The 23,192-nt window shown below is 42.6% G+C and overlaps 1 protein-coding gene across 1 annotated transcript in view; it reads left to right on the top strand.

The window, feature by feature from the left end:
* Positions 1 to 10,342: 10,342 nt before the first annotated feature.
* The window catches only part of UTP25 (UTP25 small subunit processome component), a 29,406-nt gene continuing 16,556 nt past the window's right edge, over positions 10,343 to 23,192 (top strand). The window contains exons 1-7 of the mRNA XM_059904407.1: positions 10,343 to 10,532; positions 11,686 to 11,725; positions 12,430 to 12,661; positions 14,648 to 14,818; positions 16,998 to 17,086; positions 18,792 to 19,202; positions 20,950 to 21,169. Coding sequence (XP_059760390.1) covers positions 10,426 to 10,532; positions 11,686 to 11,725; positions 12,430 to 12,661; positions 14,648 to 14,818; positions 16,998 to 17,086; positions 18,792 to 19,202; positions 20,950 to 21,169 — 1,270 coding nt within the window. The 5' untranslated portion in view covers positions 10,343 to 10,425. The remainder of the gene's footprint in view (positions 10,533 to 11,685; positions 11,726 to 12,429; positions 12,662 to 14,647; positions 14,819 to 16,997; positions 17,087 to 18,791; positions 19,203 to 20,949; positions 21,170 to 23,192) is intronic.

The raw sequence follows: 23,192 nt of genomic DNA, 5'->3' as shown, positions 1-23,192 counted from the left end.
GATATTCAAATTTAACTGAGTGTCCTGTACCTATCTGGCAACCCCAATATAGGGGGCAGGACTCGGTTGAACTGGACTGAGGCTGACACTCCATCCCCCTGCCTCTCCAATTTCAGGGAGGCAAGGGCCAGTTTCTGGACACATAACCCTGCCTTGACCTGCTCCCCACCCTGAAGCAAGAGAATTCCTTGGGCATTGCCTGTCCCACACAGCTAGGGCCCCTCAGACTTCAGACTTCAGTTCTGAAACTCCAGAGACTTTCATGTCAACCGGTAATGCTCCATCCTGGAGTCCCTTTGAAGATGAAAAGCTCTCCTGAGAATTGAAGTGCTCTGTTATTGTAATTAACATAATTAACAGCATTTTTGCTCATAGCCCTGTAGGAAACTGGGGACTTTGCTTTTTGTAAGAAATACCTACCTCACTCTCCCAGGAGATGGCCAACCTCTTCTAATCCAATACGAGGGTAGATGTCCCTGCCAGCCCCAGTCCCTGCTCCTACTACCCTGACTTAGCCTTGTCTTTTTACTTGTTCAGATGGTTTTTCACTACAACAAGGCACCCGGCTCTCCAGGCACAGTAGCCACCCTCTCCTGGGAGATGTCTGTGCCTTCTTGATGAATGGTAAAGCCTGGAGTAAAGCCTTTTGGTAAATGGTAAAAAGCCTTCCGTCTGGTCTACCCTAGCTCTGGAATGGACAGAAGGGGTGCCAGCTGCTGCCATCTCACTTCTCAACCCAAATGCCCTGACCACTAGGAGCAAACTCTTCCTTAATGCCAGGAATCAGGTTGTTGCTATGTAGAGTGGCCATGTGGGAGGTATATAAGCATTTCCTTCTGAAGGTAGCTGGTCACACAGTGCTAACCAGGGCAGCTAAAGGTCATGCCCAGAGGCCTTGTCCAGAGTCTGTTGTCTTAATTATTTATTTCTAGGAGTGCATCCTTTTGCTTTCCCCACGGAGGTGACCAACTCTTGCACAGGAAGAGCCAGAGCATTTCATTCCCTAAAGGTGTAGCATAGAGATACTCAGCATTACTAATTGGGTTGTGAAAAATTGATGTTTGTGATAGACCAAAGAAGCATGTCTGCCTCTCTCTGGATTCCCAGGGCTCTTAGCAGCTCTCTCTTCTGGGTTTCCTGGCATACCTACTGTATGATTTTTATCTGGCCTGTTATGTGATTGTAAAAACTTACAGAAGTAAGTAAGTAAGAACACTTCTATATTGTTACTATTGGCAGTGCAAGGCCTCTGCCCAAACTGGCTGAAGGTTCAAGAATTTTAGACAGTTGACTCTGATGATGGCAAATTAGCTAGAGGTTATAAAATTTCCATGTCACCCCAAATCTGTCTTCAACACCTTGGTATTTGCCCTACCCTAGACTCTCTTAGGAAATCACGAGAAAGAAAATTAGAGTCCTGGACCTCAGTAGAATGCGCTCTCAGGTCTTTATAGCCTGTTCTTCTCCCCACAACATACACATACACACACACACTCATCTGCGAGTGGCAGAGCCAACTCCTCCCCACCCTTCCTATTTCATTCAGTTTAATTTAATAGGAACTTATGCTTAGACAGCAAATGATGCTCAACAACAATAATGGCTCATATTGAGCTTTGTAGATCTAGTCTCTTTGAGATTCAGAGTCACCAGAACATGTCAGATGAACTAGAGGGGCCCTGACAAGGCTCAATGACAGACAGTTGTGACAAGGCCACTGAAATGACCTTCACCATAAGACAGTAGTGACCTAGGGCCTGGAGCCCATCATAGGGGTGAGTTGGCTCTGGGAACAGCATGAGGCTGATGCTGAAGCCTCCTTCCAACCCACCTACCTTGACACTATGGGTGTGCCAAGGGAAATGGACATGCACCCATCAAGTGAAGAACTCGGACCCTAAAGAGCTATACCACTGGGAGCTAGTGGCATGCCTGAGACTGAGTATAACAAATTGGGGGGAGCTGGGGGAGGGCACAGGGAGGGCTGGGGATAATGTCTCCTCTTGCCCCCTGGAACACAGCCAGGCTTCAGCAGTGACTGCTGATGAATGTAACCAGGACTGACCCTTTGGACTGGGTCAGCATCATTGAGAGACTTGGCCAAACCAGAGGGAAGACTGAACTCCTTGCTAATCTACTCATGGAGAAACTTGGTGTCTTAGTCCATTTGCGCTGCTATAACAAAATACCATAGACTGGGTGGCTTATAAACAACAGATATTTATTTCTCACAGTTATGGAGGCTGGGAAGTCCAAGAAGATTTGGTGCTTGGTGAAGACCAACTTCTAAGTTCTTAGAAGGCCATCTTCTTGCTGTGTCCTCCCATGGTGGAAGAGGTGAGGTTGCTCTCTGGAGTCCTTTTCATAAGGGCACTAATCCCATTCATGAGGGCTCCACCCTCATGACCAAATCACTTTCCAGAGGCCCCAGCTCCTGCTACCATCACATTGGGGGTTAGGATTTCGACATATGAATTTGGCAATGGGGCGCGGGGACACAAATATTCAGTCCATTGTACTCAGTGTCGTTGGGATTCCTACTTTAAAAGAGACTTGGTCCCTTTAGTTAAAGGCTGAAGTACAGGCACAACTTTGAAGAGCAGTTATTCTTCAAATAATATATACCCTTCATAGGAAATAAACCTTAACTAAATTTTCTAAGAGAAAAGGCTAGTGTTTTCTTCATTTTTGAATCAGGGCTACACAATTGTCTAATTTTATTTTCTTTTAATGATTCTTCATGGTCTTTTTGTTTTTGGAAGAACAAACACTGGTTCCTGGGTATATTCCTGGCTGGTTGAAGAGAATGTCCTCCTTGGATCCCAGCTGACAATGCTCAACACTTACCCATGCTGCCCTCATCTCTTTTCCTGCCTTGTCCCAGATACATTCACTGTCATCCACCCCAGCCATCAAAGGGACTACAGTTACAGTTACTTTAGGATTGGAGGACACAATGATCCAAACATTCATCTGGCTCCAAAATCCCCTCTTCAGGCAGAGCTGGAGGAGCTCTAAGTCTGCAGAATGAAGGTAGTCCGCCTTCAACACTGACTTACAAGCAGCTTTGCAATCTGCCTTTGTGGAATTTTCAGTGCAAGAATTTATGGTAAACTCATGAAGGACATCTTTAGCTGCAAACTTTATTTCTAAAATTTTTAGTTCTAGCCAGAATAAATGCACAGAGAGGAAAACAAGGAGAAATAAAAACCACAAGAAGATGCTAGAAATCTTCTTCATGAGAAATGTATGGTTCAATATGGGAAAGGCTGACATTCTTGGGGCTTCACTATCTGAACAAGAAAAGCTGCCCCCAAAATGGAAGGTAAATCAGCGCCCAAGGAAAAAGATTAAGATCACTGAAGCCTCCCACACCAGATGTAACAGGCTGGGCAGTTAAGCCTGTGATGGGAGAACCACACTGCGGAGTGATTTGCTAACAGTCAAAAGTGGGAGAACATAGCAGCTGCTGTCAATTTGGGCTAAGAGGCAATTATAGATTCAATTTCATTCAAGATGGTAACTCTTAACTTCATTTTTTAAAATGTAGGACCGTAGTCTATATCCTGAGGATTTTTTCCCCACTTCTTTTCTCCTAAAGAAAAGCATTCTCATAAACTGTCATGTAGGTTAACTGGTGGTGCTCAGAAGAGTCATGAATTTTATGGGCAAAATGGCATGTAAAAGGTGAATGAGAAAAAAAAAAGCATCACATTTAAGTCAGGCCATCACAGGCTGGATTAATCACGCCTCCTCTGTTCTCTCGATGCATGGCTCATACTTTCATTCAAGAATTTATCATGTTGTGATGTCATGGACAATCATCGGCTTCTAGGACTGCTCCTTCCCTCAGGACTCTGAGCTCCCTGAGGCCAGGGCCTCTGTTTCATTCTTTCTCATAAACTCCCTTGCCACTCAATATATGCCCAGTGTACAGTAATGTGCAATCAGTGATTACTGAACAAGTACCCTCCAGGTCCTATACTAGTTCCAGTGGCATATATGAAGTGTAAACTCATTTTGTACTTACTATGTGATGGAGATTTGAATCCAGATCCAGCTGAATCCAATACCCTCGGTCTTAACCCCTTTGTAAACCTGCCTTTCCTGAGACGGATTGATCAGTAAATGGGAGACGATATCAGCTTTCCTGCTCCCCAAATGGCTGTTCCTTCTCCATCACCTTGCTGGTTCTTCCTCATCCCCCAGCCCCTGAAAATTACAAGGCCCCAGGGTTCAGTCCTCAGGCTTCTTCTCTGTATTTACACATCGTGATCTCATTCAGTCTCATTCATATGCTGACCACTCCCATTTGGGCATCCTGGACTCTCCCCTGAATCCCAGATGTGCATGCATATTTGACTACCTCCTGGACCTCTTCACTTAGATGTCTAATAGAAACCTCAAATTTAATGTGTGATTTGAATGATCTTGACATTCTTTTTTTTGATATACCAAAGTAATAAATGCTGTTTATGACTTCTTTAAGTTTACATAGTGCTCCAACATATTAATACCCTATGAGCTTCAAAAAACCAAATACATTTACAGTAGTATTATCAGTCACCAAAATGACGGGGAAGGAAACTTTACCTTGTGAGAATGCACAAATGTTTTCATTAAGGCAATATTGACCCAGATGATCATTTAGTATCTGTCAAGATGGATATAAGGGTCTCTGAGCCACAGGAACAGAGGGAGAACAGAAGCAGTTAACAGCGATGGGGAGCAGGGCCCATTAGCTTGGCCCATATGATCCCCTCATGTTGTATCCATGCCCCACATAGGAACTAGCATGGATGGCGTGGATTTCACAAACTGAATTCACTACAGTCTCAACTGAGGATAATTCTATCAGGAGAGACTTGAAATACTAGTTTCAAGAAATGTTGAGAAGTGGGAGGAAGCCTTTGGTAAAAACATGAAAAAGTCTCCAAAGTCTTTTGGAGGTGGGCAGCACAAATAGTGAATCGGCTGCTCCAGGAAGGCGTCAGAAAGGAAGATTTAATGTCCTTGTCACCCATACAGACATCACCGTGATTTCGCTGAAGTCCAGATCGGTTCACATAACCCCCTTGCTTGAAATCCTTTAAGGGCTCCTCACCTTATATGGGATTGGGCCTCAATGCCCCAGCAAGGCATGCAGGGCCTTTAGTGGGCTGACTCCTCACCTGTCCGTCTCTCCAACCTCTCTACTCCCACCCACCCACCTCAGCAACAGGGACCACAGACAGTTCTCCAAACACATCTTTCCACCTTGCTCATGCTATTCCCTCTCCCTGGAACCTTCTTTCCCAGGAAACCCTGACTCAGTGCATCCTCTGTGCAACTCCCCATGACCTTTCCTCTCTCCTCCACAGCAAGAGGAGCTTCTTTATCTTCTGGGTTCCTAAAACCCTTTGTAGACATCCTTCTAATCTAGCCCATGACAACATAATTATTTGTTAATTGCTTTGTCTCCCCAACTAGACTATGAGGTCTTCAAGGAGAAAGCCCGAGGTCTGAGCTTTTTAAATCCTTAATGCCTAACATTATGACAGGAACATGGCAACTGTTTAGAAAATGATAAATGAATGAAGGTTTGCCTGCTAAGCCTCTGCCAGAAAAATGTGAAAAACAGAATGTAGTTACACCAACATTCCACTAGAGGGAAGGATGTAAAACTTTATCCCCTCTAGTGTAGTATTTTAGCCTTGTTCTCAGTCAGATGAATATAATTTGATAAAATATTTCAGTTTTAGGCTAGGCCTAATATAAATCAACCTCTGATAAGCTTGAGGAAACATAATTATTACAGGTCACTCTATGCCAGGCTCTGGGTTTGACAATGGGTAGTTCTTCTGGGTACAGATGAATAGAAAGGGTAGGCACTACATATAATAGTGTTTTACATTTTCAAGTTATGTAGAGTGCATTGAAATGCATTACAAAGCTTTTCTCTTTTCAGACATTATCTTGTTATCTAAAATATGCTCCACCTAGAAAGCTCATTGCTCCTTACACAATAAACGCTGTGGAATCCGATGACTACCCAGCTTTCTAATTTCCTGTTGCCCTATATCCCTCATATCCTGTCTTGGACACACACACATGCTGTTCATGAAGTCAGCTGAAACAACTCATACAGCCTAAAATCTACAATCTAGATTAATCTCAAGTTCAATACCAATGTTCAATGAACGTGACAGACTGACAAATGCTCAAAAGCAGCAGATGACCCTCCCCCCCGGCCCCCAACCCCCAGCAGCCCCAAAACCCCGACCGAGCTGCTTCCTTAGCACCCAGCATCTATCAGTTTAGCATTTATCACAGTGTATCGTAATAGTCTGCGCACTTATCCATACCTGGATGAGGCTGAGAGCTCCTTGAAGGGGCTGGAATGGATCTTATTCTTTCCCCCAGCCTCAGCTGCTAGCACAGCACCTGGCACATGGTGTTTAGTACATTTTTTTTTTAATGAATAAACAAGCTCATTTCATTATACGGGTAGCGAGAGACTGATTTCTGCCAGCACTCTCAGGAAGAGGCTGGATGGCTTTGGGGTGTATACAGACATGTATGCATACATGCGGTGGAGGAGACTGTCTGATTTGAGGCATTTAGGAGGAGACAGATGTGTGGGTGCACAAACACCTTCCCCAGAATCTTCTCAGATCAGTAGCTGAGGTGTCGGAGCTTTCATCATTAGAGAGTCGTACCTTTGGATTATTTATGGCTCCCTGTCAACACATTTTGAACACATGTGCCCTTGTTATCACTTATATTATCACATAAATTTCAAAACTCAAACTTCCCCAGCATCTGATCTGTATCCTCAAACTGTGCTCCTTCCCCACCTTCCCATTCCTGCTCTGTTGAGAATCTCAGATAGACTCCTGTTTACTTTCTGTGGTTTGTATTAGGATGTAGTTTGTCTTTTCAAATACATCACTATATGTCAAATAAGCTCTTTCAAATCATGTACACCATAATATTTGCAAGGGATTAAAACACATCAATTTGTATAATTCCATGAGTTCATAATGACACTAAAAATTAAAAAAAAAAAAAAACTCGATTGGTCAACATTAGAAGATCTAGTGAATTGACTCCTTGTGTTGAAAATTAGTAAATGAAGGGAGAAAATCAAGCATTTCTTCTGCTTTTCCTACACAAACAGTACCACTGGGTAAGCAAAATTTAGGAGAAGGAAAAGCTTGCTTTCACAGAAATAGTCCAGCAAGTAAGTGAAGAAGAAATGATCGAATTAGAATATCACCTCATGATAGAATTAGAATGTGACCTCTAATGAATTAACGAATTTAGACATTGACTACCAATGACTGGTAACATCACAAAATGAAAGGCAACCAGATGGTATACGCCTCCTGATGGAAGTATAAAATATCAGCTATAATGAAATCTGATCAAAGTTCTAAATCCCACAATGTATTCACGAGAAACACAGAGAACCGCAGAACATGTTCAACTAACAGTGTAAAAAAAAAAAAAGACGACATTTATGAGACAATCAGAAATCTGAATACTGACTGCTTATATGATGATATTAAATAATTGTTATCACCTTTTTTTTTAGGTGAAATAGTGCCATTGTGGCTATGTTAAAGAAAGAACCCTTATCTTTTAGATATTAAAAAAAATATATTTACAATTAAAATAATACAATGTCTGGGATTTGCTTCAAAAATAATACGGGGGTGGGAGTTAGGGGTAGTGGGTGGGCATATATATGAAATAAGATGGCCTTGCATTGAAGCCGAGGGATGGGAACATGAGAGTGTATTATACTGTTTTGTCTACTTTTGTATATACTTGAAGTTTTCCAAAGAAAAAGTTTTTTTCTTTTTTTAATTATTATTTATTTATTTATTTTTGGCTGTGTTGGGTCTTCGTTTCTGTGCGAGGGCTTCCTCTAGCTGCGGCAAGTGGGGGCCGCTCTTCATCGCGGTGCGCGGGCCTCACTATCGTGGCCTTTCGTTGCGGAGCACAGGCTCCAGACGCGCAGGCTCAGTAGTTGTGGCTCACGGGCCTAGTTGCACTGCGGCATGTGGGACCTTCCCAGACCAGGGCTCGAACCCGTGTTCCCTGCATTAGCAGGCAGATTCTCAACCACTGCGCCACCAGGGAAGCCCTAAGAAAAAGTTTTTAATAAAGAAAAACTAACACTTTTCTGAATATTCTGACCATCTTGTCCTAAGGGACAGCCACCCCCCTCCCACCCCTTGAGATCATTATCCTAGGGAGTCTCCCCGAATTGAAAATACCCAAGTAACATTAATTCATCAGCCTCTCTTTACAAACTAGTACAAAAGATTATTTCCTGGACTGATTTTACCCCTGAAAATACTGAGTCCCTGAGGGCCAAGGTCAAAGAAAACCCTGCAGGAGGGAAAAGGAAGGGCTGAGTGTGGGAAGAAGAAAGGGAAGAACAAATTTTGCCTTTATTACAATTTTCCCAGGGCCTTCACTGGTTGGCACATGCATCTTCCTTGTGTGGGTTTTACTAAGAGAACTTTCACTGGAGGCATGAAAAAAATGTTTAAATTCCGAACTCTCAGGTTAAAATTTCACAAAGCATCTCCTTTTATGTTGTCAAAGGCTAATATAAATATTTTCAGAAGCGGGCTCAGTGAGCCAATGATGAGACCACTTGGGTGGAGCTAGGGCACAGTTCTGTCTGAACCTGGGAGCAGTCTAGACCTGTCCATAGGACTACGATGACGTGCAAACCAGGAGAGAGTAAAGAGTCACATCAAGTGCTCAAGAGTATAGCTTTTTATAGCAGATCTCTGGAAGAACACCAAGAAACTGGTTGCCTCTGGGGAGGGAAGCTGGGGCACTTGGAATAGGGTGGGAGGAGGAAAAACATTGTATGACTTTATTGTCATAGCCAGGTTATACTGCGGTTAGCGCCTTAGTATGTATGATGACATTTGCAAACAGCCTTTTGTTTACGTAAGTGACTGTACTTTCTATCTTGAAATCAGACAGAAGACAGATGTCTGTTTATGGGTTCCTTGGCTGTGCCATCTGCTGGCACTACCTGCTGTTTGCATATTTTCTTGATACTCCCTCCCCTCGCCTCCCTACCCCACCCTAACCTCCCAGAATCTAATTAGGAGTAGATGGTCCCCAGAACCACAGAAATAGGATTTTAATAGTTCTAGTGCGACTTCTATAGGTGTGACATGGTATTGGACAAAGCTCAAATTCTCTCACAGACGCTCCTCTAATAGCAGAGCCAGTGAACAGTCTTTGATGGCTCCTATTTTACCTTAAATATTCAGGTGAATTCTGTGGTTTATGATTGACATTGTAAGTTACCATTAGAAAAAAAGTGTCTCTGTGTTTATCCTGTGGTTTTTAAGTATCCCTGCACACTCTGCCTGTCTCTAGAGTATTAAGTCCAGTTGCGTTGTTTTTTCCTCTTTGTTTATTGAGATTACTTACTTGCATTAAAATGTACCAATTTTAAAGGTACAGTTTGATTAATTTTCGTAATTGTATACAAGGTGTAACCACCACTACGATCCAGATATAGAAAAGTTACTTACCCTTTAAAAGTTTTCCATCCTAATTTGCCCCAATTCAGTTTTGAGACACTTTATTGAGTTTTACTGCTTTCTCTAACATCGACTCTCCGGGTGATTTAGGAAAGTCACTTTACCTCTCTGGATGTGTTTTTGCTTTTATAACATGAAAAATGTCAGAACAGATTTGTTACCAGGGGCCCTTGCAATACTTTCAGAAAATGAGGGGGTAGGGTAAGGGTGGGAATCTCAGCCTTGCGTCCCCATTCTTCACATAGCACACGCATGTGGCAGATCCTAGTGGGAAAAGCCTGTGGTCGCATCAGAGAGAATTAGGTTTCCATCTCCTCTCTTGCTAGTGTGTATGTAACCTTTTGTAAGCATCAGCTTTCTCATCTCCAATATCAGGCTTATTAACAAGGTTTATTTGTTTACTGTTGTGAGGATGAATTGAGATGCGCCGGCACCCTTAAATGTTAGTTGGTATTTATATTATGGCATAATATAAAGGCACTGCATTCAACCATCTCGGTTACTACATGTTTATGCAGGCTGATTCTCACAACCAAAACAGACGCACAAAGTACGCCCACCCATTTGCCCACCCATTTACCCACCTGGGGAAGCCCGAAGCCTGCCGGCCTGCCTTCCTTACAGGGCTCAGAGAAAAGCTGCCCACGCGTGCATGTGCTTCCAAAGAGCCTCGCTAGGGGGCGGAATGGGAAACAGGAAGTTCTAACGCCTGTCGTACAAGCGCGACGTAAAGCGGGTCTGCTTTATGGCACCCTGCTTCCGCCGTAAAGCGCCGTCGGCAATCCCGCGTGAGTGAGTTGACGAGATTACTTCCAGGTGAAAAGCGCGATTCTTGGAGGTTGGTTGACTTGACGTCTTCCTCATGGGCAAACGCAGGAGTCGGAGCCAGAGCCAGCTGCTCAACTCCCTAACTAAAAAGCAGAAGAAGCATCTAAGGGATTTCGGCGAGGAGCATCCCTTCTATGACAGGTACGGAGAGGCAAGGCTGGGACCGGCGCTGCCGGCACCCTTTCCCGGTGGGAGCCCGCATGTCCCCGCGTTTGGTCCGCCGGTGCCCCGGGGATAGTGACAGGGCAGCTCCCGCCGCGTCCCACGCTGCCCCGGCGCCGGCCTAGCTCGCCCAGGGATCCTGGCGGCTTCCCTCCTGAGATGGGGTTCTTCACCGGTCTTTCTACCTTTTGTTGAGCCGGTAGCTTTATGCTAGACGGCACGCCTCCTGTGTGGCGACTGGGCAAAGATTTTATAAGCTTGTTTTCGTTTTATATGTTTTTAAAGAATTGCTTGGGGGCTTTCCTGGTGGCGCAGTGGTTAAGAATCCGGCTGCCAACTCAGGGGACAGGGGTTCGAGCCCTGGTCCGGGAAGATCCCACATGCCGCGGAGCAGCTAAGCCTGTGCGCCACAACTATTGAGCCTGCACTCTAGAGCCCGCGAGCCACAGCTACTGAGCCAGCGTGCTGCAACTACTGATGCCCGCGAGCCTAGAGCCCCTGCTCCGCAACAAGAGAAGCCACCGCAATGAGAAGCCCGCGCACCGCAACAAAGAGTAACCCCCGCTCGCCGCAACTAGAGAAAGCCCGGGCGCAGCAACGAAGACCCATAGCAGCCAAAAATAAATAAATAAGTTAAAAAAAAAAAAAGAATTGCTTGGGACCCTCGACATCACCGATCTATTCAATGACAATGAGGAAACTAATGTTTGGGTAGTTGTGGGTTCCTCTCTAAGTGTCCAGACTCTCAGTTATGATCTTAGCGCTCATCCCACCACTTCGGGCTGCTTTATCAACAGTTAGAGGGATAGTCTACTTAAGAAATTTGCTAGAAAAGGCGAACCCCGAGGGCTTTTATTTGCCAAAATTTCCCATCTTTTGGATGAGAGCCAGTTACTGTGTGACTGTAGTATTTGTCATGTGGTCTTGTTAGACTTTTTCATTTGTCTGTTATTATCTATTTGGCATATTCTTACAAAACCTGTCCAAATGCATATGGAGTTTTTACTTGACAATAGATATAATGTATTTATAACGGTATAGTCTGCCATGTTCATTTAAAGTTGTATCATTAGACTTTTCCTAATTGCTACATACTAGTAGTTAAAGTTTAACATTACCTGTTTCTTCTCAGGGTTTCCAGAAAGGAAGCAAAACCACAGACTTGTCAACTGGTAATGCTTTATACCTTCTTTATGATAGTTGATTCTGGGCTGTTACTTTTAATATTATATATAGTAATAAAGTTTGGCTACATTTCCACTCTTTTTGATTTTAGATGTAAGCTATATTTTAGTAATATTGCTTAGTTTTAAGTGCAAATGTCTGTTAAAATGCCATTGTGATAACTAATATAGTACAGAGTATGAAACTATCCTGAGAGGTTAGGCTGTTAGAACCTGTTAAGGAGGCTTACCAGAGGGCTCTTGGTGAATCCTAAGAGGGAATGTCTTGTTTGCTTAACATAAAATAGAGTGCAAAATCATCAAAGGTCTTATTTCATTACCACAGACTCAAAAATAAACTACACTTTTTTGTTGTAAGTTTTCCTGTTGCTCCTTTAAAGGTGCCAAATGTCTGACGCATAGGTTAGATCACCTTATAACCTAAAGCTCCATGTTTTTAATCCGCTGTCTTCCCATGTGGAACATTAGCAGTTCAAAGAAGAGGAAGAGCTTCTAGAATCATAGCTAGATTAGCTGTTTTAAACAAATTTGTTGCTAGGTTTGGTTGAAGAGATAGGATTGCATATTTGCAGAAAAGCTAGTTTTTATTTAGAAAAGTCTGAACTTGGTTCCACTGTGGGCCTGATGATAGTCGTGGGGTAGCAACAAGAGCAATATAATTTTTGTTTTTAAAATCCCCATTTTCCTTTTAGTCAGAGAGTTTAGATACTTCAAGTTCTGAAAGTGAAGCAGAGAGTGAACCAGAACAAGTTTCTGGTTACAACAGACTACTTGCCACATTAAAGGATGTTTCCAAGGAAGATGAGGAGGAGGAAGAGGAAGAAGACAGTGTTATAGATGAGACAGAAATGAATCTTGAAGATGGCGATAGTGACATCAGTGTGGAGGAAGAGACGGCAGTAGAGTCTACTGACATGCAGAAGAGTAAGTGTCTTTGATGTGGGTTTATCATCTTTGCAGGGACCACAGACAGATTGCCCCAGGGGCATGGTGCCTTGTACTGTATGAGCTGGGTGAAAGCACATGGATTCAAAGCAGAGATTCTTAACCTTGTTGGGCTCTGTGATATCTTCAAGAATCTGATGAAAACACAGGACCCTCTGGCCATAAAAATGCAGAAATGACATTTTTGCTTATGATTTCCAGAATTTCATCAATCCTAGTTAAAATTCCCCTGAATGAGAGGAAAGGGAACATAATTCTGTTTTTGTAATGGTCTCAATTTATGAAAGAGATTATTGTTCCTCCCTTAGAGGAACCAAGTTTAATGGAAGATAGACATAAAATATACAGAACTTTTCAAGCATCAAATTTGCATGGAACTGATAAATATAAGGTGTTAAAGAGATGCAAAGTGGTCACATGCTGCCAGGGTAAATGAGGGAAGGTTTCAGAGAAGAGCTAGGATTGAAAGTTTAAAGGAACTCTGTCTCACTCAGACATCTAGGTGACTTTTTTTTTTTTTAAATTTATTAATTTATTTCTTTTTGGCTGCATTGTGTCTTTGTTGCAGTGCACCGGCTTCTCACTGTGGTGGCTTCTCTTGTTGTGGAGCATGGGCTCTAGGCACGTGGGCTTCAGTAGTTGTGGCACGCGGGCTCAGTAGTTGTGGCGCATGGGCTTAGTTGCTCCATGGCATGTGGGATCTTCCCAGCCCAGGGCTCGAACCCGTGTCCCCTGCATTGGCAGGCGAATTCTTAACCACTGTGCCACCAGGGAAGTCCCCATAGGTGACTTTTTAATTTAACTTTAAAATCAACTTTACTGAGGTATGAATTACATTCAACAAGGTGTACCCATTTTAAGTATGTAATTCGATAAGTTTTGACAGATGTGTCTATCTATATTGTCACCGCCAAAGTCAAGATACCGAACGCTTCCAATACCTACAAAAAAGTTTCTTCTTGTCCTTTTACAGTCAGTTTCCCAGGCTTGGCATCAGGCATCAGGCAACCACTGACATGTTTTCTTTCACTATGTATTAGTTTTTCCTATTCTAGAAACTCATATGAGCGGAAGCATACAATAAGTACCCTTTTTTGTGTGGCTTCTTTGGCTCCTCATGTTTTTGTGACTCATCCGTGTAGTTCATATTAGTAATTCATTTCTTTTTATTACTGGAATAGTAGTCCATTGTCTGAATATATCTGGGTAACTTTTTTTATCCTATTATCTTAATGCCTATTTCCCTTACTGTATTTTTTTCTATACTTTAAGGTGTCATACATCATTCTTAGTATTTTAATTCATCACTTGTACTGGGATAAAAAAATCATTGCCTCAGACTTAGGGATGTTTTTGTTTAATTTTGTTGGTTTTCCAGTTTTCTTTCATGTTTTGGGCTTTTAAAAATGAAAAGTTTGGTTTTTTTAATTATAAAAGTAATATATATTTACTGTAAAAATTTAAGAGGGTAATATAATTAACGTATATCTCCTCCACCCTGAGGTGAACACCTTTAGCATTTTATAGAACCTTCCAGACTACTTTTTTATGGATATATGAGTGAATACAAGTATATACATATATTTGTGTGTATGTGCATAATGGTCTCATACATTTCTGTAACTTACTTTTTTTCTTTAATAATATAACGTGTGTAACTGTGGGTTCACATAAGCTTAATCACATAGTATTCCATTGTAAATAATATGTGGTAATTTAATTAGTACCCCATCGATAGAAATGACGAAATCATTTTTTCTAGTTATTTGTTATAATCAATGCTGCTTTGAACATCTTTACATGTACCGGCTCAGCAGTCAAGCTCAATTTTGAAACTTATGTCTTCTACCTGAATTTGCTTAAAAGTAAATGATAGTCTAAGGAATTAGATTTCATTTGTCAACAGAAGTGTAATTATATTTATGTGTCGTAAATAATTTCACAAAATGTTTATCAAAACTTCAGATGCGGCCTTACCTGCTGACCCTAAGGGAGAAGATGGGCACGGGCCACCTGGCACATCAGAGGAATCCCCAGAGGAGTTTACAGATGCAAAACATGAGTCACTCTTCAGCCTAGAAACCAACTTTCTCGAAGAGGAAGGAGGAGGCAACTGTTCTCTGAAAGCGTCACAGGGTCAGAGCACAGCGCATGTTGTTTGAATTTAGCTGGTGCTTAGTATGGACGGTTGTGGTCTAATACTTGTTAAATCTCCTGTTATTGGAATGAGCAGCAGTAGAAACAGATAGTTTAGCAGCTAGATGTAGAGCTGGAAAGAAATGCTTCTCCAAGATCTTTTGTGTTTTTCAGGGTTAGTCAGTGTTGGGAGTGGGCGCGGCTGTTCAGGAGAACAAACAGTTGAAGAATGATAGCAGGGAAGGCCAGTTCCCCAAAGCTCACGATCCACAGCTGGGGTCAGGGGAAGACTTCTGATTTTTTTCCCCAAGCAGGGAAGGGAGAGAAAGAGGAGAAAAGTACTTTGCATTTTTCTCTCTATCCTTCACTTGCTCTTCCTTATTGGAGCAGTAATTTTCCAGATTTGTGAGACCTGGCAGTGGCTAATCTGATTGGTCCTTATTACCAGGAAGCACCTGAGAAGCCAGAAAGCTCCACCCTGTCTCCCCAGTTTCTCTCTTTATTTTTGGCTGCATTGGGTCTTTGTGGCAGTGCGCGGGCTTCTCACTGCGGTGGCTTCTCTTGTGGTGGAGCACAGGCTCTAGGCACGCGGGCTTCAGCAGTTGTGACACGTGGGCTCAGTAGTTGTGGCTCGCAGGCTCTAGAGCGCAGACTCTGTAGTTGTGGCGCACGGGCTTAGTTGCTCCGTGGCATGTGGGATCTTCCCAGACTAGGGCTCAAACCCGTGTCCCCTGCATTGGCAGGCGGATTCTTAACCACTGTGCCACCGGGGAAGTCACCATAGGCAACTTTTTAATTTAACTTTAAAATCAACTTTATTGAGGTATTAATTACATTCAACAAGGTGTACCCATTTTTAAGTATGTAATTCGATAAGTTTTGACAAATGTGTATATCTATATTGTCACCACCAAAGTCAAGATACAGAACACTCTGGGCCATGCCTCTGTCCTCGTGACTGTCACTTAGACAAGCCTGTAGTAGGCTGAGGCAGGGCTCTGCTGTCTCTCAGGTCCTGTGTCTTAGCCTGTGCCTGGGTGGGTAAGTCAGGTTGGTCTCATTCTGTGTCCTGACTGCCTTTTTTGGTCCCAGTGCCATTCTTCAACCAGGTGTGCCATTGAAGTTGAAATTTTAATCCTCATTTGGTTCTGTTAGCTATTCTAGACAAGAGGAAGAAGTAGCAGGTAGAATTTGGGCACAAACCCCATTCTGAACTCAAAAGAACTTAAAAAAAAAACCCTGGAGGAAACATTAGGAGGCTTGACTATCCTAAAGTTTCTCTGGTTGTTTGGTCTGTACTGATATATTATCACCTAGAATTCTTATTTCCTATTGTTCACCTTTATCTTAGGTCTTAATATAAGGTGCATTGCATTTGAAGTTTTACTACCTGGGTCCTTGAATGGGTAATTTAACTTTGCTTCTTAAATGAGTGGGACTGGAAGAGAAGATTGGGTGGCCAGCGCAGAGCACTGACCCTGAGCAATCACCCTACCATTTTGATCATTTGTTCACCTCAGCTGAGTGTTGAGCATTTATATTTGTCTTCCAATGCAGGTTAAATCAGACATGGAACCTACCCTCAGGGATCTTGCAGTCTAGTTAGGTGAGGTAGGACATGCACATATATGTGTTGGTGTGGATAACTGAGGGCAGGGTGGGGCACTTGAGAGAAAGTGATGACTGTCTATAGGGGACCAGAGATGCCTTCTTAGTGGAGCCAGAACTGTGCCTGAGACAGTAGGCTCCTGGGAAGTAGTTACTTATTGTGAGTCAGGGGGTAACATTCAACTGATACTATTTGGATATATAGAAATGCGGTGAAGGAGAGGATAGAATTTTCAGTTAAAGGAAGGAAAGCCACAGTGGCAGAAGAATTTGAGAGTCATGTAATTCAAAAATTACATTAGAGAGGTAGGTTAGAGGTGTATGTTGAATTTCAGACCGAGAAGTTTCTTCAAAGGTTTTTGAGCTGGGGAATAATGTGATTAAAGAAATGCTTTAGGGAGATGACCCTGTCAGAAACTTTTAAGTTCTGGAGTGGGACAAATGATGGGGAACGTTGATGGGAAAAAAGATGAGTTAACATCATGAAGAACAGAATGTCATTCACAGGGGAAAACTGAAAAATCCCTGTCATTTGCTCTAAGTGTTCTAATATTCTTTATTTCTGAATTAGATCCATTTGCACAACATGTAAACAAAGAACTGAAAGAAAAAGAAATCCAGGCTGTTGCCACAAATCCCAAAACTACCCACCAGCTAAAAGTAAGCATTGTTCCATCATCACAGTCACAAATGGAGAAAAGCAGTGGTCTTGGGTTTTAGTGGTTTCCCTGAATGTATGATACACACCTGTGGCAGATGGCTTGATAGGGAGCAAAACCGAGGAAGGCTGGAAGAGCCCAGTAAGGCACAGGCATAGCTAGAAAAGGCACTGGGAAGCTGGAAGGTGGGGACAAATAAGATAATAATGCTTTGGAGACAGATACCACCAGGGTTTAGACCAACATCTGCAAGGGGCTATCTCATGACCTAAGGCAAGTTAATCTACCTTTTTAATCTTCACTATTCTCATCTGTTAGAGGGGGACAGTAATGCCTGCATCAAAATAAAGTAATTTAGTTTACTGGAAGATATGTAGAAAGTGTTCAGTCAAACAGTAGCTACTGCTGTTCATTTGTTTGAAATATCTGAGATAGGTTCATACCTAAATTATTCAGTATGGAGCAGTTTTTGCTTCTTCTTTCGGTGATTTTTTATTCACCACTGATGCTATTCATAAGAATTGGTCATCCTTGTTTCATTGAAATTTTTATTGAGATAATAATAACTATAGATGCAGTTGTAAGAAATAATACAAAGATATCCCATGTGCCCTTTGCCCAGTTTCCCCAATGATAACATCTTACAAAACTATAGTACAATATCACAAGTAGGAAATTTCCATTGATACAATCTGCCTATCTTGTTCAGATTTCCTCAGTTTTGCTCCCGCTCATTTGTGTTATTTAGTTCTGTACTGTTTTATCACGTGTAGGTTGCCCTGGCCACCACCACAGTCAACATACAGAGCATTTCCAGCACCATAAAGATCCCTCCTCTTCCCTGGTGCCATTTTACAACCACACCCACCTCCCTTCCCCGATTCCTAACCCTTGGTAACCACTAATCTGTTCTCTATTTCTATAATTTTGTTATTTCAAAAGCATTATATAAATAAAATCATACAGGTTGGCTTTTTTCACGCAGCATAATTCCCTGGAGATTCATCCCAGTTGTTGGCATATATCAATAGTTAATTCTTTTTTATTGCAGAGGTCATCCTTTCTTTATTGCTAAGATCAACAGTTTTGTTACAGTGCAAAAATTCCCAAACTGGTATTCCACAAAATACTATCTTTTACGATTCTAATATATGTCTCCAAAAAAACCAAAAAATCCAAAACAACAACAAAAACCTTGTTCCATGCCCAAGTAAATTTGGAAAACTCTGGGTCAACCGAAGTGGAACAGAGTTCTTGTTACAGGACTCAGCAGAACCTTTAGTGTCTAATCTGCATGTGACTCTCCCTGAGGGGGATTAGGTTTTGTGGTGTTTACCGAAGTTATTTGACTGTCGGGCCCCCTTTTTTTGGTCTAGAGTAAATTTTGACTTCCTACAGTGTGGTCCACAGGACAGTTTGTGACCCACTGATCTAGTGAAGAGCTCACAAGGTTTCTAAAGTCAGAAACCTTGGTCTCTAACCCTTAGCTCTGTTCTCCCCTGTTTGTCTGAATCCTATAACCTCTGAATCTCAGCATTTCCTAAATTGCAAGAAAAACATTATAGTGTTTACCTTGTCAGGTTGTTGTGAGGATAAAGTGAGAGTATCTGTAAGCTGTGAAAGGCCTTGGTAAATTATAAAGCACTATATGAATGTAAGGTACTGTAATTCATTTCTAACCTAGTTCTTGATCATTTCTCCCACAGTGGCCCATCCTGGGCCAGCTTGTCTTTTCATCCAGATTTCAACAGTTGGAAACCTTTAAACCCCCAAAGGACATTGACTTAAAGTCACTTCATCTCCAGAAGCCTCTGGAATCCACCTGGATCAAGACCAACAGTCAGTTCCTCTCTGGTCCCCCAAAATCAAGTAGCCCCTTCACACCTCTCCAGAAAGAGCTCTTCTTAATTATGAATTCTTACCGGGACCTGTTCTACCCAGAAAGGACTGCCCTGAAGAATGGGGAAGAGATCCGCCACGTGTACTGCCTGCATGTGATAAATCATGTCCTCAAAGCCAATGCCCAGGTGCTTGCCAACAACAGCAGATGCCGAAGCCGGAAACTTGGGGTGGGTGATGATGATGACTTCAGGGACCAAGGGCTAACAAGGCCCAAGGTGAGTGGCAGCAGCAGAACTTTGCCCTCAAGGAGGCTGTAAGGCACTAACATATAGGTCCTGGCACTTAGCAGGTTCTCAGATGTTTTAATGATTGGAGTAATGAATGAGTCTAAGAATGAGCACATTAGATGGGCCAGGTAATGTCAGAGCAGTGCTGCAGACAGCTCAGTGGACTGTCTCTAACAGCAGATCTAACTGGAAACTTGAGTAGGAGGTACCTCCATGATAATTCTCTCCTTAAAGATAAACCCTGATCCTACATAAGTAACACTCCACTATAAATCTCTAATTTGTGACTGTCAGAGCTGGATGGGACCTTAAGGAGCCTTTTATTCAATCGCTACATATTTCACCTGTGGACAGAGACCCAGATTCATAGAGGACCTTGCTAAAGAGAACCAGGGAAAAAATAGCAGAGACAGGACTAGAGCCAAGGATTCTCTTCACTAAGCCACATAAATAAGTAAACCTTGGAAAACAAAATCCCTATTTTTGCATTGTATCATTATTGCTGCTTAAAGTGGTGATTACATTTATGTGGGCTCATAAGCCTAAGCTCCAGTGGATTGGGGGCTTACATCTTTTAATTCTGTCTACATTTTTCATGATGTCCTGGAGCTACATACTGTGCCTCCCATACCCCCTTACCCCTTAGCCTCTATGTCTATATTGAAGAAGCCTCATCTTCTTAGATTCTTCTCATTGAGCTTAATAAGATTTTAGGATTTTAATACTGATATGGCTCTTAAAGATTTCTTAGTCCAACCCTCTTGTTTGATAGCTGGAGAAACCAAAGCCTAGACACTTACTTAGTGTGACAGCCGAGACAGTAACTTGGCCCTCTTCAAAACTGATCCATCATCCCTGCACTGTACCAAACTGAATCACTACACCCCTCTGGCTGTGCTGGTTGCCTTTCTGGGAAACTACCTCAGAATCTTGAACATCAGGATAATAAGATTATCTGTTTCCATTTAGAATTGCAAAATAGAATATGAGGTAGATTACCCATGAATCACATTCAGAATTTGATGAATTGCCTGATCTGACTGGGGTTATATCCATTGATTGTATTGTTTACACGAGGGTAGTTAGAAGTTAATCATTTGTTAAGCATCTTCTGGTTTTTTTCCTCAACAGTTAACATTAAGCACTTTTGGAAATGTTTGGAAAACTGAATCCTATATTTCCCATTGAAATATGATCTTATTTCAGAAATCCTTTACCATCATTTCTGAAAAATGTACTAGGAAGTGTACTAGAAAAGTAATGATGCTTTAGTCCTTTCCTTACTAGCTTTATTCTCTACTTAATACATCTAATTCATTTGTTCAGCATATTCCTTGGGTCTTATGGATCAAAATACTGAACTAAGTTCTGTGGGAGACAGAAATGAGTAACATTTCTTGTCCTCAAAGAGCTTTGTGTGTTTGTGCCCTTGGGTTTTTGCTAATGGACACCTCTGTTAACGGCATTGGCTTACCTCAAAAGGTATTTCTACGTTCTGCTTAAGAATTGCCCCCCAAGGAGCCATGAGATTGAAGTCCATAGGACATGGTGCTGTGGGTCGGAAAGATGCTCAGCCTTCAGTACGGAGCCAGGTCCTGTGTAAAGGGGGTGACATGGATGTGGTGCTTGGCCAGGGGCTGCGGAACAGAGGGCTCCTGAGGTCCTCAGCAGGCTCACCTCGAGTGGTCCTTCCTTCCGCTTGCCCCGCCAAGGCTGCCCATCACTCCCTCCGCAGGTGCTGATAGTGGTGCCATTCCGGGAAGCGGCTTTGCGGGTGGTACAGCTCTTCATCAGTCTTCTTGAGGGCGACAGCAAGAAGAAAATAATTGTAAGCAACAAAAAGAGGTTTAATGGAGAGTATGGCTCAGATCCCGAGGAGAGACCACCCAACCTGAAGAGGCCTGAGGATTATGAAGCTGTATTTGTCGGCAACATCGATGACCACTTCAGGACTGGTAATTCCTCCTTGTCAAAACTGAGACCCTGAGGGACCTGAGGTGTGAGGTGCACATAGCTGGAAGCTAGAAGCCTGGAATTAGGCATTCTTTCAGAGGATCACTGACTCAGCCTCCTAGCAGAACCAGGATGCATTTGAGATGTCTTGTCTGCCAGGGGAGAGTCTTGCCTTGACTAATGGGGTGCATACTTGACTAATGGCATGGAGTGTCTGTGAAGGCATGTATGAAAGGCACATGCATGTTTATAACAAATGTCTCAGCATGCCTATAGCTGGTAGCTCACAGTCAATGCTACAGGGGTTCTTGGGGGAGTTGGAGGTGATGGGGCTGGGTGGGTCAGTCTGGGGAAGATGAATAAACTAGAGCATCTGTACGTAATGGACTTCCCTCTTGGCTGCCATGTGGAGTGCCCACACCTGAATTATCTCCACTCTGGACTTACTGACTCCCACCCAGCTTTGCACATTTTTGCTTGTCTCTCATTCAGCTCCCATGTACTTGGTTGGTTGTACATTGAAAAAGTTCCTGGAAAATATTTATTAGTCACATATGCCCATTTACCAATTATTAAGAATCTGCTATGTGCCAGGCACTGTTAAGAAGCTGGAGATACGGAATTAAAAGTTACTGTTAAGGAAGTCCAGCCTTAAGACAAACCAGACAGTATGGGATGAGATGTGTTATGGTTAGAGGATAGTGGGTGTTCTATTTAAAGTATTTAAAGCAAATATCCTTGCTCAAAATGGGCACAGGACTGTTAGGGAAGGCCTTCTGTTGGAGGTACCATCCGTACTAAGTTGAAACCTGAGTAGGATTTAGCCAGGTACAAAGTGGGGTGATGAGAGTGGAAGAAAAAGTTTCAGACAGGAAACTGCATGTGTGGAGGCATCAGGGTGAATAAACTGGCATGACCTAAGATTCAGAGGCTTTAGCATGGCTGGAGTGTGCAGTGCAAGGGGATGAGAGCTTATGGTTAGTTTTAAACATATGCAGGTGGCCAAAAAGCAGCTGATAAATCAGTCTTTTGTTTAATTGATATATAATTGACGTATTAGTTTCAGGTGTACAACATAGTGATTCAATGTCTGTATACCTTACAAACTTAACCACAACAATAAGTATAGTTACCATTTGTCACCATACAAAGTTAATGCAATATTATTGACTATATTCCCCACGGCATACATTGGATCCCTGTGACCTGTTCACTTTATAACTGGAAGTTTTATACCTCCTGATCTCCCCCATCCATTTTGCCCACCCTCCAACCCCACCCTCCCTTCTGGCAACCACCAGTCTGTTCTCTGTATCTATCAGTCTGGTTTTTTGTTTGTTTTGTTTTTTAGATTCCACATCTAAGTGAAATCACATGCTATTGATATTTGTCTTTGTCTGACTTATTTCACTTACTGTGATACCCTCAACAAGGTCCATCCTTGTTGTCGCAGATGGCAAGATTTCATTCATTTATGGCTGAGTAATATTCCATTGTGTGTGTGTGTGTGTGTGTGTGTATACACACCACATCTTTATCCATTCATCATCTATGGACACTTAGGCTGCTTCCATATTCCATATCTTGGCTATTATAAATGTTGCAGTGAACGTAGGAGTGCATATATCTTTATTTATTTTTTTTGGAGGGGGAGTTTTTTTTTTGTTTTTAACTTTTGGGTTTGTTTATTTATTTATTTATTTATTTATGGCTGTGTTGGGTCTTCGTTTCTGTGCGAGGGCTTTCTCTAGTTGCGGCAAGCGGGGGCCACTCTTCATCGCGGTGCGCGGGCCTCTCATTATCGCGGCCTCTCTTGTTGCGGAGCACAGGCTCCAGACGTGCAGGCTCAGTAATTGTGGCTCACGGGCCTAGTTGCTCCACGGCATGTGGGCTCCTCCCAGACCAGGGCTCGAACCCGTGTCCCCTGCATTGGCAGGCAGACTCTCAACCACTGCACCACCAGGTCAGCCCCGCATATATCTTTTTGAATTAGTGTTTTTTTTTCTTTGGATAAACACCCAGAAG

This window comes from Balaenoptera ricei, chromosome 1 (genome assembly GCF_028023285.1).
Source record: "Balaenoptera ricei isolate mBalRic1 chromosome 1, mBalRic1.hap2, whole genome shotgun sequence".
NCBI classification, from domain to species: Eukaryota; Metazoa; Chordata; class Mammalia; order Artiodactyla; family Balaenopteridae; genus Balaenoptera; species Balaenoptera ricei.
Note: the sequence above shows the minus strand (reverse complement) of the source record. Positions and strands in the feature narration are given on the sequence as shown.